Source organism: Vipera ursinii (assembly GCF_947247035.1).
Source record: "Vipera ursinii genome assembly, chromosome: 1".
Lineage (NCBI taxonomy): Eukaryota > Metazoa > Chordata > Lepidosauria > Squamata > Viperidae > Vipera > Vipera ursinii.
This window is the reverse complement of record NC_139512.1, coordinates 55809208-55823639: the sequence shown is the minus strand read 5'-3', so window position 1 is coordinate 55823639 and position 14432 is coordinate 55809208. Positions and strand designations below refer to the sequence as shown.

At 35.4% G+C, this 14432-nt stretch overlaps 1 protein-coding gene across 5 annotated transcripts in view; it reads left to right on the top strand.

Moving 5' to 3' along the window:
* Window positions 1-14432, top strand: part of NPAS3 (neuronal PAS domain protein 3) — a gene marked incomplete at both ends in the record, with an annotated part of 777262 nt that overhangs the window by 655249 nt on the left and 107581 nt on the right. For all 5 annotated transcript variants that reach the window (XM_083352401.1, XM_083352400.1, XM_083352399.1 and 2 more), the window contains one exon: window positions 11065-11239. In XM_083352401.1, coding sequence (XP_083208527.1) covers window positions 11065-11239 — 175 coding nt within the window. The remainder of the gene's footprint in view (window positions 1-11064; window positions 11240-14432) is intronic.

The following is a 14432-nucleotide window of genomic DNA, read 5'->3' as shown; positions in this document are numbered from 1 at the left end:
TCTTAGGAAAAATGAACAACTGAGTGGGAAAGATGGCAATGAACCTGACCTTCTGATCACCCCTTACCAAGAGTTGCTGTCTTCAAGATCCCCTCTTCTTTGTGGATGCACAATCATCCGAAGGTCATTTTGGGTCCTTCTTAGACTCCCTTCAAAAAACAGGGAGCAAAGTTGCCAAATAACCGGTTTTGGTAGAGAAATCAGCTGTTCACTGATGAGAGAAAAAGAGTTGCCCTCCGCTCAACACACCATCTTGGGGGAAGTCCTGAAAGTTTCCATCTAGAATCAGATCTAGTTTTGAGATTGTTTTAAATCATTTATATGATGAGCTACTTTTATTGTGAAAGAGTTGACAGAGTATAGCACTGATGCTGTCTCTTATTGGATCTCTTGGTGACTTTTGATACTATTGACCATAGTAATTTGGGAATTGGGGATACAAAGATAGTCATATCATTTTATGGATTATGTAGGGAACTAAAAGAAAGAAGGATATAATTAAATCTGTTAGATAGTCTTCCAGAAATACTGACCCTCAGGCTGCAATATGTGGAACTAGTGATTGTGTGATGCATCTGTCATCCTTCTGAAAAATGGCTGCAGCACATAAAATAAAATTAAGACTCTTTTATTAGCTAATATCTGCTCATCTTTATAAAAAAACATGAACATGCATTGCAAGCTTTTCTTCCAGCCAACTCAATGATACTGAAGGATCTGAGCTAGATCCAAAGGAATCTACTAAACAATTACATTGTGCCCAATAATTCTCATCATTTTTTAAAAAAATAGCAACTTTGTATGCTTTCTTTTGTCCACCCCTGTATTTTAGATATTTTATTTATCCTTATACAGTAGGAAAAGCACATTTATACATGAGCCAAAATGATGTGAATCATGTAATTGTGTGAATTGCATCATGACACAAATGATAAACATTTTGATATGAATAATCATCCCACCTGATGATGTGATTGTGTTTATGATTTTATTTGCTCTCTTTCCTCAAAAGATCATGTACAAGTTGCAGTGTGAGATAATTGATATTTATTTTTCAAATCTCCATTCTAGTTGTAGAACAAGACAAGAGTTACAGCATATTAAATGTATTTCACACAATTGCAGGATTTGTAATTGAGGATAAATGTGTTACAAGATCAAGCTAGCTATTTTTGTGCAGCTTGACACATTCCAGTCCCAGATCCAAAGTCCCAGATCAAATCCCACACCTGAGATTTGATACTTATTAATTGAATGTAAATTTTGATTACACAATAATATGTGAACAGTGAGCACCACACAGCACACAAAACCATTTATCATTATTTCATCATTAACTGTATTACATTTCCAAACTCATGTAATGTCTGGGTATTTGGATTTTGAAGCTTTTCGCTCCAAACATTCTTCCTGGTTTCTGGACACCATTTGAGCTTAAATTGCTTTTATTTTGCTCAGAAAAAAAGCTAATCAATAGATAATATTAAATACACACTTTGTAATTATTTTTAAAACTAGGAGGAGAAAAGAGGATTAGATGTGTTCACCGCCTTGAGTTATTTCTAAAAATAATAAAGGAGGGATATAAATAAAGAAGTAAGTAAATGAATAAACAAGCAAACAAAGCTAAGGGACATGCTGAATTTGGATTAAGATGCTTGGAAAATAATATATCCTTCTGTCTAGACTATAAACCTGAGGACTTTTTCCCAAAATTAATAATTACCAAAATGAAGCTTTCTTCTCCTGTCAAAGAGCAACTTTAGATGGCTTTTGGTGCTGTTGTCTACGCTATGATTTTCCAACACTATCTATACAAACCCTCTCACTTCAATGACTGCTGCAAATGTTTAAATTTTTTTTAAAAAAACTGTAATTGTAACTACATAAAATTAAGTGAAGTTTAGTGCTTACCTTTGCAGATGTTTATATAAAAGACTGAAAGAGAACTTGATATAATATAAAATATATGATTGTTTAATCAAGGATTTCCTTTTTTCCGATCTATATTCTATATTGGATTATATCTTATTTGCCTTATTTATTTTTATTTATTTTTTTATTTATTAAATTTTTATACCACCCTTCTCCCGAAGGACTCAGGGCGGTGTACAGGGCAATAAATATCAAAAGTGTAAATACAAAAGTTAAAAAAGAGATTTAAAAAATTAAGTAATTATGCCCAAGAATACAATACTAAAAATGTGTTAAGAACTTATTTAAATCCAACCCCAAACCCATCAGACCAGGCCAGATTGTTCAAATAGATAGGTTTTTAAATCACGCCGGAAGGAGCGCAGGTCGGGGTCCATCCGGAGCTCAACCGGAAGGCGGTTCCACAGGTCTGGCGCGCCCACAGAGAACGCCCTCCCCCTGGGGGCCACCAATTGACATTCTTTGATCGGAGGCACCCTGAGGAGGCCCTCTCTGTGGGAGTGCACTGGACGGAGGGAAGTTGATGCCGGCAGCAGGTGCTGCCATAGGTAATCTGGACCCATGCCATGTAGGGCTTTGTAGGTCATAACCAGCACCTTGAATCTCACCCGGAGGGCAACTGGCAGCCAATGCAGCTCGCAGAGCAGAGCTTATAGTAGTAGATAACCTACCCTGGGAAATATATGTGAACAAAAAGTACCCCTGTGGATTTTGGTAGCTTTCAAAACAGCTTTGAATAACATGTCTGTGAATCATTTGTGGCATGATAGGGTTGGGGTCGATGGCCAGATAGATTTCAAAAAATTATTGATGCTAATACATTATTACTTGTTTTTAGACCATTTTCTTATCTTATCTCACAGGGTTCCACCTTGTCCTTCATTTTTAGTGGCTTTATTAAGGAAGAAAACTTGCACTGAATAAAACGCATGTGCACCTAAGGGTTTCTAGGTAGCACACTATCATAGAACAAATCAATCCAAAGTTCTTGCTTGAGATACAAATGACATGTCTCAAATTAGTATATTTGGAACACATTATAATATCTGAAGACCAGGCGTTTTGAGTAGTCTATAATGCTGGAAAAGATAAAAGAAGTGAATGACTAGCAGTAAAATGTGTGGTCACTAAGAATAGACGTTGACTTAATGGTACATTATAGTTAATCATCAGGAGGGTAAAGTGACAATCTGATGGGAATTGTAGGGGCTATTGTGTTGAATTGTATTATTCAGTAATTTCGAGTTTCTGCTATAGACGTTGTACTGTATTGTTGTTTCCTATCGGTTATACTGTGAACCACTAGGACTTTTTTGACTGCAGTAATTATAAATTCAATAAAGAACAGCCAGAAAGAAAATAGAAAACCACATAAATCTTTCTATATTGGACCCGTCATATCACAGTATCACTTGATAATCTAGCACAGTTAATGCTTTTGGATAATCTTCAAATTGGGTCCAACATGAATGAGTTGCAGTACTCTGGACATTATGTAGCTATGTGGATATTTGACACAATATTGATTCAAGAACATTGATAACTGGTGTATTAAATTTAATTTAGCAAATAAATTACTTGCTACCACAAAGGACATTGAGAATCAAGCAAAACATTCAAGCAATGAATCTGATATTTCAGGAACAGCATATTGCTTCAGAAGTCATTGAGTTCCAATAATTAATTAATGACTTTCTGATTTTAATTTCAACATAGTCATTAAGTTCTTAATCAAACATAGGCAAGTGTTAGATGCAAAAAAACCGAAAAAAACCCACAACAGAGCTGAGTGTATATTGGCAATATCTGACTCCTAAACTCCAAAAATGTCTCCCAGTGGTTTTAAGCAGCTATATGATGGGGTGCCAGAAGCCAGAAGCAGTCAGTCCACAATTTCTTCTAGGTATATTTTTATTTACTAATAAAGACTCAGAACTGGTGTAGAATATTTTGAGGAAGCTTAAAACTAATTGGGGGAGGACAAAAAACCCTCCAAATTATTAGCTTGCAGGGCTTTATTGAATATGATCCTGCATTTTGCCTATGCCCAGTCAGAAGGGTCTATAGCTTATAGATAGAGGACATTTTGTACAAGCAATAGGTTCCTACATTCAGTCCTTAGCATCCTTAGATGGGATGAAAAAGTCTCTTGCTTGAAATTTAGGAATACTACTAGTAGTATATCAATCAATTCAATCAATCAGAATAGAACTGGAAAGGACCTTGGAGGTCTTCTAGTCCAACCCCCTGCTCAAACATAGAATTGATTAATCAGTATCCTGTCTCAGCTTAAGCAATGTCCTATATGTAACCTTGTACCCACCCAGTTTTGACCCATAACACAATATATTTTTCTTTTCATTTGACAGCAAGTATTTGTAATCCTTATAATTGTTATTACAGAATCCTGATCCTACAGTGATGTTGGAGCTGTCTTTTCCTCAGACCTGATACAAATGTGGCAGGGATGCAAAAATTATCAAAGTTCTGTTTAAATAACCAATAATCAGTCAGGCTATGCTGTGACTAAGGAGTTGAAAAGTTAATATGCCAATATCTATGGCTCTAAGAAAGCATACACATTAATCAGCAGATGTCAATACAAGGCTTCTATCTGCCAAGTCATATTTTCTACACTATTATTTCTTACCTGTTAATAGAAATGCTATATGGGATTTGCTGCATAGTAGTAGATCATGTAAATACTTTTTCTATAACTGCAGTATATTTCAGTGGATTGATTCTATTGCAAAGTATTTTTCAACATTTAATTAGAAACTGATTAATTTAATGGCTAATGTAGAATATAAATACATTTTAATTTGTAAATGAAATAGGGGGAAATCCTGTCATCTACATTGATTTGTGATGAGATATATGTCAATCTTTTGCTGATTAATACTAGACTCTGATTTTTACCTCTTGATTTCCAACATTTTATATCAATAACTAGGGAGCTAATAATATTATTCTGAAAAAATATAGTTACAATAGTCTGTATATTTATTTGTATCCTGCCTTTGTTCCAGTAGCTCAGGACTCTGGATATATTTTTACTCTCCCCCATGCTCCCATAGTGTTAGAAAGAATTTGATGAGCTGGTAATTTCAAGGTTCCCAGTTCCCCATATGCAAACTTCCCTCCTGAATTTGCAGGGCTAGAATATTCAGTCCAGTGTGTGTGTGTGTGTGTGTGTGTGTGTGTGTGTGTGTCTTAGGGGCTGTTTTACATTTTAAATGTTTAAAGTACTCATTTTCCCCTTTAAAAAGTCAGCTCAAAACGGGCAGTGTTGCCATTTTGGAACTAAGGTTAAAACACACCCCTCCAAAAAATGCAAAAACAGCTAGGCCAAAGCATAGGCCCTGATCAGTCTGGTAATTCATGATGTCATAAGCCTCACCTCTTGTGACTTCTAAACAAATTAAAAGGCAAAGTGTAACCCCTCTCACCGGAAGAAGGCTGTTCTTCTCTGGCCTTGGCTAAGAGGTGGTTACTAGCCCAAGTTACTCACTGAGCTTCATCACTGAGTAATGATTTATATCTGAGTCATTCAGATCACTGCCTAATCACATATCTAATCTGGACTTAATCTGCTACTTAGATGAAGTAAACTTCCCCCCCCCCACAAGAATGTAATGTATACACAGGGCTTTTTTTCTCATAGAACGCTCAGAACGGAGTTCCGGCACCTTTTTTTGATGGAACCTTGTAGGGTAGGCAAGGCAGGTTGTATGACATGTGTGAGTTCCGGCACCTTTTTCTTTTGCAAAAAAAGCACTGTGTATACAGCAACATAGGCAAAAGGTAGTGGCTTGGTGAAGAAATATACTACTTTCAGGAGCAAATAAGCTAAACATCAAATCTGAAGACAGATGCTTTTTTCACAATTTGTTTCTTGCTTCACCCTTACGTCCTCTCCCTTTACTGCATGCTACACAACTGATCCTTTTGCACATGTAGGCAGAGTTATTTCCAATCTCTTTTAAAAGTTTCTCCATCTTAACAAAACAAACCAACAAGTGTAGAAATAGGAAAGCTACTTCAAAAACTTTCTTGGAAGCATCTTAGCAGGATATAAATGTTATAAAAATAATGTATTAATACCAGACCATTCTGCTGAACCCCGCATACTCAAATCCAACTCTTATTTCATAACCTTCCTTCTCCCTTAGCAGCGTGCCTTCCATTAATAAGAAAAGTAATTCAATAGAAAGAATGATGAATAAAAAGCATGCTATTTAACTCATTCAAGCCTAAAATCAAATACAGTATCAAGTAAAAATTGTCTTTACTGTGTGTGTAAATAAAGAATTTCATTTTAAATGAAAAGCCTCCAACTGTATTTGAAACATATTTCAGTTGCAGACAATCTTATAAAATAAACAGTTTCAGTAAGCTGTCATTTGAAATTGACATGCTAAGTTTTAGAAAAGTTAGCATGTAAAGAGATTGTTTTATGTTACGGCTAAATATATTTTTACAGGATTATTCTTCACCAACATTTCCTTCATTGAATATGATAACAAAGCATAAATCAGGGTCACAAATTCATTCCTGCCCCATGGGAGGAAAGGATTATATGTCAATAATCCTGTTAATAGTAAGCATGGCCGCTAAGCGTTTCACACTGCAGTAATTTGGTAAACTGAATTTGAGAAATTGAGACATCAAATTAAATTAATAAAATGAATATTTTTAGATTTCTTTATAATTGTCATTTGCCTGAAATTAGTGATTGTTAAAAAGGCAGACTTACCTTACCCAGAAATGCATTGGAGCAGTTCAGTAAATTATTTGATAGTTTCTTGCCTTTGTGTTTCACTCAAAATTCCTTCCTTAAAATATTGAAATGGTCAACTGGGTGCATGCTAAGTTTGGATTATTAACACTGGTCAACTATAAAGCCTACTTGCCATATTGGCCGTGGTACAAAGTTATGTGCCATAAGGATTTGCAACAAATCAAAACCATATTCCCACGCCCCTTGCGTCTTTAAAATACTGTTCTATAAATGGCTTATAACCTGGAGACTATCACAAATCACATATATTTACCCAGCAAATTTGAACTTCTTTTAATCTCATGGTTCTATTCAGATTTGCATGCTGACTTATAATATACAATTCTTAAACAATGTAATATTACAAAGTATAAATCGCATCAAGCAAAATTTTGACAAACAATGAAGAGAAAATGTATAAGAACTGTAATAACACTTCTATTGCAAGTAAGTATGCATCGGGCCATTGGGGCAGCATATTATGGGCATCCCTATCAAATGATGGCCATATTGGCTGGATCTAATAATAAGACTCATGGACCAGAAGACAAGCTGCAGACACTACGACTGCATTTCAATTTTAGAAAATGCCTTGGGGACTGTGTGGAGTCAAGAGGAATTGTTGAAAATATACCTTATGCTTGAACATTGGCTTCCAGTTCTTTTTGCTGGTAAATAGCCTTTTCCTCTGGATTTAGCTTCTGTTTCTTCATTTTATAATGTTTGGTCACTTTGGTCAGCTGTTCCTCAGATTTAGCCAGTCCTGCTGCACTTGGAGGCCTTCCCCCCTCATTTTAATGAATGGAAGCCCAAAAAGCTGCTTGAAAAGTTTGTCCTGCTTAGTAGACTCAAGATCTGATTATAGAAAAACAGTAGACTATTTGTGCAGAACCTCTATCACTATATGTCACTAGTAAGATATTCCCAATCAAAGATACAGTAATATACAGTGGTGTGCTGGAGGCAGTTTCCGAGAAATGATTATTAAATTTTCTGAAGTTTTGCAAGCCAGTTGAGCAGAGCTAAGGTGCAACATTTAGTATGCTGATTGACTGGTGGCTTGCAGCAAGAAACAGCAGGGGCTATGGAGACAGCAGAGCGGGTTGTTATACATTTACCAGCACATCACTGGCCATACTGTCGATTTCCCTCGTTGTCTGTTGCAGAGCAAGGTGGTAGAGCAACCAACTGTGCTGTGGTAATATGTGCTATGTATATTTAATTTGGATGTTTTTATTGTTTCTATTGCTTTAAAATGCTATTAGTATTTTAACTGTAATATATTTTCTTCAGTTGCAAGAGTCATTGTGAGATGGGCAGTTATAGAAAAGGGAAGGAAGGAAGGAAGGAAGGAAGGAAGGAAGGAAGGAAGGAAGGAAGGAAGGAAGGAAGGAAGGAAGGAATCATATCCATTCTTTATAATATGCAATAAAAGACACATGCACTACATATTTCTGAAATTTATTCTGAATCTTCAGTTATGGAAGAATACACAAGCCACAATAGTTTTGATTGACATTTGATAGGTGGCTATCTAATATGGCCTGCTTATTTGCCTTTAAAATCTTTAAACTGTCTAATTGTACTTTAATGAGCTAGATATATTTATGGAACTTTGGTATTTTTAAATTAGTATTATTTTTATTGTTTTAAAATGCTTTATTGTTTTAATTATTTTATATTTTTGGAATTGTAAGCTACCCAGAATTATTGATTGAGATGGGCAGCTGTAGAAATTGAATAAATAAATAAATAGATTATTTTACTTACTTGTTACAATTTTTGTATGCTGCCTTGACTTGGATGGAGCATTAGATTTGTTAACAATTACCAATTAAATGAATTACTTTGAGGGTAAAGCAAATCTGATTGGTTGCTAGATAAGAGGCACACTTGTTCTCATTAAGCATTGGGAGAGTTTTAGAACAAAAGCACGACAAGACTTCCTAGAAAGCCACAGAAAATTTAGATACCGTAATATTTCTTTGTTGTTAAATCAGCAAGCCATAGCTCTTAGTAGTTATTGATTTAATTTTATTTGAAACAGTATTGTGGGTGAGAAATAATGTTAGTAGTTGTAAAAGCCTGCATGTAGAAATCCAAGATGGTAGGGTCAGACCCAATCTTTTCTCTGTTGTGATTGTTCATACTTACAAATAATGTTTTTACTTGGTATTTTGAAAAGATGATCCCCTGCTGCAGACTAAAACTACCTTCTACATTCTGAGGATTTTATCATTTCATTGCCACTTGAGGCAATATTACAGCCTCATTTTCCCTTTATTACTGGTCTTCATGCACACAAATACATACGCACTAGGTGGAGTATGGTACTTGCCTCTGCAAGGAGGCTATCTACACAAATTTAAAGTTGAATAATGTCCAATAGCAGCATTGCTCTCCTTATGGGACTACAGGAGTGTACATGCTTTGCATGCAGAAAGTCAGAGTTGATCTCTGACCCAGTGTTGGGGAGAAAAAAACCAGGGATAAGAAAGGCTTTGGTCTGAGAGCCACTGTCAGTGAGTCAGAGCTCAGTGAAAAACAGACTGACCTAATAGAAAGCAGCTTCCTATTACTGGAAAAAAGTATATCAGCATAGGCAAGATCTGTGTTTTTATTATGAACTACCTAATATGTCATTTAGAGGCTTGTCCCAGAACTAAGGAAAAGGCCTTATCTGGTCCAGCACATTCAAAAAGAGACTCCAATCCTACTTGATGTCTACAGCCTGAGAGAGATTCAGAAAAATTAAGGGTTGCTCTGTCATAGCCTACAACCAAAATACTGTAATAATTATTTGTTGTTAATCACAGTAGAGTGAAATTTGAGTATAAGCTAGATCTTTATAAGGTGTCAAATTTTATAAAAATCAGGTCATCAGTGGAATAAATGGTAAAACGAGGGTTCTCCCTCAAGCTGTAAGATTTCTTCAACCCTGAGACACTTTGACTAATAGTTGTCTATCACAAATCTTTGAATTCGTCTTAATGAATAATTAAAGAGACAATATACAAGTGAAAAGTTGTGATTTGTAAATCTGGTTGCAATCCAAATATCCACATTTCTCTTGAAATTATCTTTATGGTATATAGCAGGACTTCTGAGTTAAGATGACAGCATTTAAATTTTACTCCAATTTCTTTCTTTCTTTTTTATTTTGGTAGGGGGTAATTTGCTCTGAATATTAAGACATTGTAATATTTTCTTCTAATATTTATATTTTTAAGCATTTTTATCTAATTAATAGTTTTTGTAGCTATTTTCTGTAATTTAATAACTTTTTAACATTGTTTACTAAGTATTCAAATATAATTTGTTAACCATTTTTACATGTGACTGAAGGATGCCTGCCATCTTTCAGCAATGCCATCATATACTGCAATTAGTTTATGATTTAGGGTTGATAGGATAATTTATTATAGGATTTATTGATAGGATTTATTATAGGATTTATTGATAAGATTTATTATAGGATTTATTGATAGGATAATTTATTAGAACAGAACTTTGTAAGTACATGTTTATCCTTAAAGCAACAATTAGATAAATTCCAGTTCTGTGTAGAGCAATATCATTTGGAGGGAGGGAGGGAATGCTGCATTCCCAGATACCCTGATTGATTGGTGTAATTGGAGTCTGTCTATCTATCTGTCTGTCTATCTATCTATCTATCATCTCTGTGTGTTTGTGTGCTTGTACTTTGTTGCTTCCTTCATTTATTATTGTTTTATTCTTTATAAGTCTTATTTTTACTATGTTATACTTCACTCAGAGTGATAAGATTGGAGCAGTTTACAAATATAGTAAATAAATAATCAGGTAAAAGCAAAGTACTTGCTTAATTGTAGATGGGGGTCTTCCAATAGCATACAGCCTGGCAACATGCCATTGCATTCTGTGAAGGTTGTACTGATTTCAAATGGTATGCATATTTTATGCAAGATTATATTCAGAAAGCTATATCTGGAAAAAAATTAACTTCCTTTTGTAGGCTTGAACTGTGAGCTTTTGTTCGAGCCGAATTTTTTTAATGCAAATTATCAATTTTGAGGGTCAATTGAGGATATGGGTTTGAAAAGCTAGTTACAGTTAAACTATATATTCTAATCAAACAAATTTTGCTTCACTGTCTGCATGTTTTTATTTGTCAGTTGATATATGTGTTGTTTGAAAGATACAATTTTCAACATCAGAGCAGTAGATGCTTTAATATTCATTCCATAAATCTCAAGTTTCCAACTTCTTAGAACTGATTGAAGTGATGCATTTATAATAGATTCTAGATGGAAGAAGAAATACTTGCATTAATGTCTCCTCTTCTCCTGTCCCCTGCTTTTACCCCGTAGGTGGAACTGACAGGCAGCAGTGTGTTTGACTATGTCCATCCTGGTGACCATGTGGAGATGGCTGAGCAGCTGGGCATGAAACTTCCTCCAGGACGAGGTCTTCTCTCGCAGGGAACAGCTGAGGATGGAGCCAGCTCAGCATCTTCATCTTCTCAATCTGAGACCCCTGAGCCAGGTGGGAATTACAATCAGAAGGAGTAGGTTGGTGGGCAGGACCTTAACCAAATAATTGAGCTCAAGTTGCTGGTGTGAAAAGACGATGAATAGGTTTAATTGTATTTAACAATTCAGGGCAGCTTTCGGTTCTAAGCAGTAATTAAATAAGGAAGAGGTTTGGAAATAAAGAGACATTTTAATAAGTATAATAGCAAAGCTCTAATTTTGGTTGAACAATGCATAGAGAAAATACCAGTCGGTGTAGATTCTTTTTCAAATTATTGAAAAGGTTCAGGTTTCGTATCTCATTTTCTTTTATTGTTGCAGGAATTAGAAGTAATGCATTTATTTATTATTCAGGAAAATCTCTGAATAAGCTTTATGAATATGAGCTTGTGAAGAATGAAAAGTCTTGGGGACTTGTAGAGTTCTTAGTTCTTATTTTTTAACATCAGAAGGTACTTGAAAGATGTGAACAGATAAATTAAGGCTAAAAAGAAAACAGTAATGGCTACATTTTAAACTGCCTTTCCACCCTCAGTATTTAATTAGATCAATTGTATAGAGGAATGAACAGAGGTGACATTCCTCATTGGAATTCCTCCCAGGCCTCTTATAGACTTTGCATTCTGAATGTTCCCATTTTCATTGTGTTGTACTGATGATAATTTAAGTATTAGGGGAAAATCCATTTATAAATTAAACAAAATGACTTGATATCCATCAGTCCCCTAGTTCATCAAGCTGTTCAAACACTAGGAAGATTGGCTGGTCGGCCTGGGTCTTCCGAGAGCTCTGGTAATTAGATCTGCGAAGGATTTATTCTTTGCTGATTGGAGCTTTAAATTAATTGAAGTTCCACATTTGTGGTTTTGTCCTTTTTGTACTTTTTTAGAGGAGATATTTCATATTCTTGTGTGGTGGAGTGCTTGGCCAAGCAGCAGTAGTTTAAATGTTAATTTTTCTCATGAGAAGTTTAAGATTTTTAATGAAGTACAAAGACTGATTTGAAGCCTTTTATTTGCTTACTTGGGAAATTATTTTTCTACTATTTAAATATGTTTGTACTGTACTTGATCTGTTGTTTTGAAGCAAGCTCATAAGACAAAAGTATTTTATTAGTGATCATTTTATAAAGAACAGTAAACTAAAGCATCTATGTTGAGTATCGTAACAACTGGAAAAATAATAGTGTATTTTTAAATTGAAGCCTTTCCAGATGGAAAAACTGGAAATTTGGGGGGTGGAGGGCAAGGGGGATTATACAAACAATAATTATGAGGATATAAGGATAGATAAAACAAATTTATCTCAGGGGTCCTTGGTGCTCTCTGAGCTTGGTTGTTTTCTTGCAGACGTTTCATTACCCAAATTAGGTAACATCATCAGTGCTAGACTGATGATGTTACCTAGTTTGGATAATGAAATGTCTGCAAGAAAAAAAAAGCTCAGACAGCACCAATGATTCCTCATTTCAACCCTAAGCTATAAATATTCTCCTTTATTGTTACAAATTTATTTTCCAGTCATGTGCATGTATCCTCAGAAGCAAGCCTGCTAAATGCATTGTTGCTGACTTTCAAGTAAATTGGTATAAGATTTTAACCACATGCAGTATTTAAGATGCTAAACATTTAATTTGCCAAGCTATATACAGTAGAAGAAAATGTAGTAGGTTATTCTTGGCTATTGTGATTTTTTTCTAACATTCTCTGTTTTTTCACTGTGGCTTTCCTTTGGAAAAAAAGAAAAATCAGAGTAACTGGCTTTACTCTGATGACTATGCTGGTTCAGTAATCTATGTGCATATTTTTTTAAAAAATACTGTGATTTGATATGATGGGTATTTTTCAAAGCATTTTATAAGTTTAGCAGAGAACTAAACCTTTATTATCTTTGAGTACAGCATCTTACTGCAATACAAATTCATCTTCATCTCTGCTAGGATCTAAGTTCAAGAGATATTTGCTCCAATCTTCAGAATTCACATCGGTGCCCTAAATTCTTTATGAGCAAATGGGATCTAAATTTTACATGGTCTTTTAGTGTGCTTTCTGTCTCCCCAAAATTCCACTTCATAGGATTTCTCTTGATCAATATCACAACAGGATATTGTTTCCTGTTACTAGACAGGGAAGTTCTAGAAACAGAATAAATATGGTCTATAATATTGCAGTGCAAAGAAATAGAAGAAAACAATAGAATAGGGAGGACTAGAGATCTCTTCAAGAAAATTGGAGAGATGAAGGGAACGTTTCATGCAAAAATGAGCATGATAAAGGACCAAAATGGCAGGGACCTAACAGAGGCAGAAGAGATTAAGAAGAGGTGGCAAAATTACAAAGAAGAACTATACAAGAATGAGCTTAATGTCCCTGATAACCACGATGAGGTGGTCACTGACCTCGAGCCAGACATCCTAGAATGTGAAGTGAAATGGGCCTTAGGAAAGCTGAGCAACAACAAAGCTAGTGGAGGTGACAGTATTCAAGCTCAGCTATTCAAAATCTTAAAAAACAATGCAGTAAAAGTGCTACACTCAATTTGCCAGCAAATTTGGAAAACTCAACAGTGTCCACAGGATTGGAAAAGATCAGTTAACATTCCAATTCCAAAGAAAGGCAGTGCCAAAGAATGTTCAAACTATTGCACCATTGCACTCATTTCACATGCTAGTAAAGTTATGCTTAAAATCCTACAAGCTAGACTTCAGCAGTATGTGGATCGAGAACTACCAGCAGTGCAGGCAGGATTTAGAAGAAGCAGAGGAACTAGAGATTAAATTGCCAACATACGCTGGATCATGGAGAAAGCTAGGGAGTTCCAGAAAAAAATCTACTTCTGCTTCATTGACTATGCTAACGCATTTGATTGTGTGGATCACAACAAACTGGCAAATTCTGAAAGAGATTGGAGTACTAGACCATCTTATTTGTCTCTTGAGAAACATATATGCGGGTCAAGAAGCAACAGTGAGAACTGGCAAATATAGACAGCACACTAAAAAGCAGAATCACCCTGCCAACAAAAGTGCGTATAGTCAAGGCTATGGTCTTCCCAGCTGCAATGTATGGCTGTGAAAGTTGGACCATAAGAAAGGCTGAGCGCCAAAGAATTGAGGCCTTTGAACTATGGTGCTGGAGAAGACTCCTGCGAGTCCCTTGGACTGCAAGGCAATCAAACCGGTCAGTCCTAGAGGAGATCAACCCTGA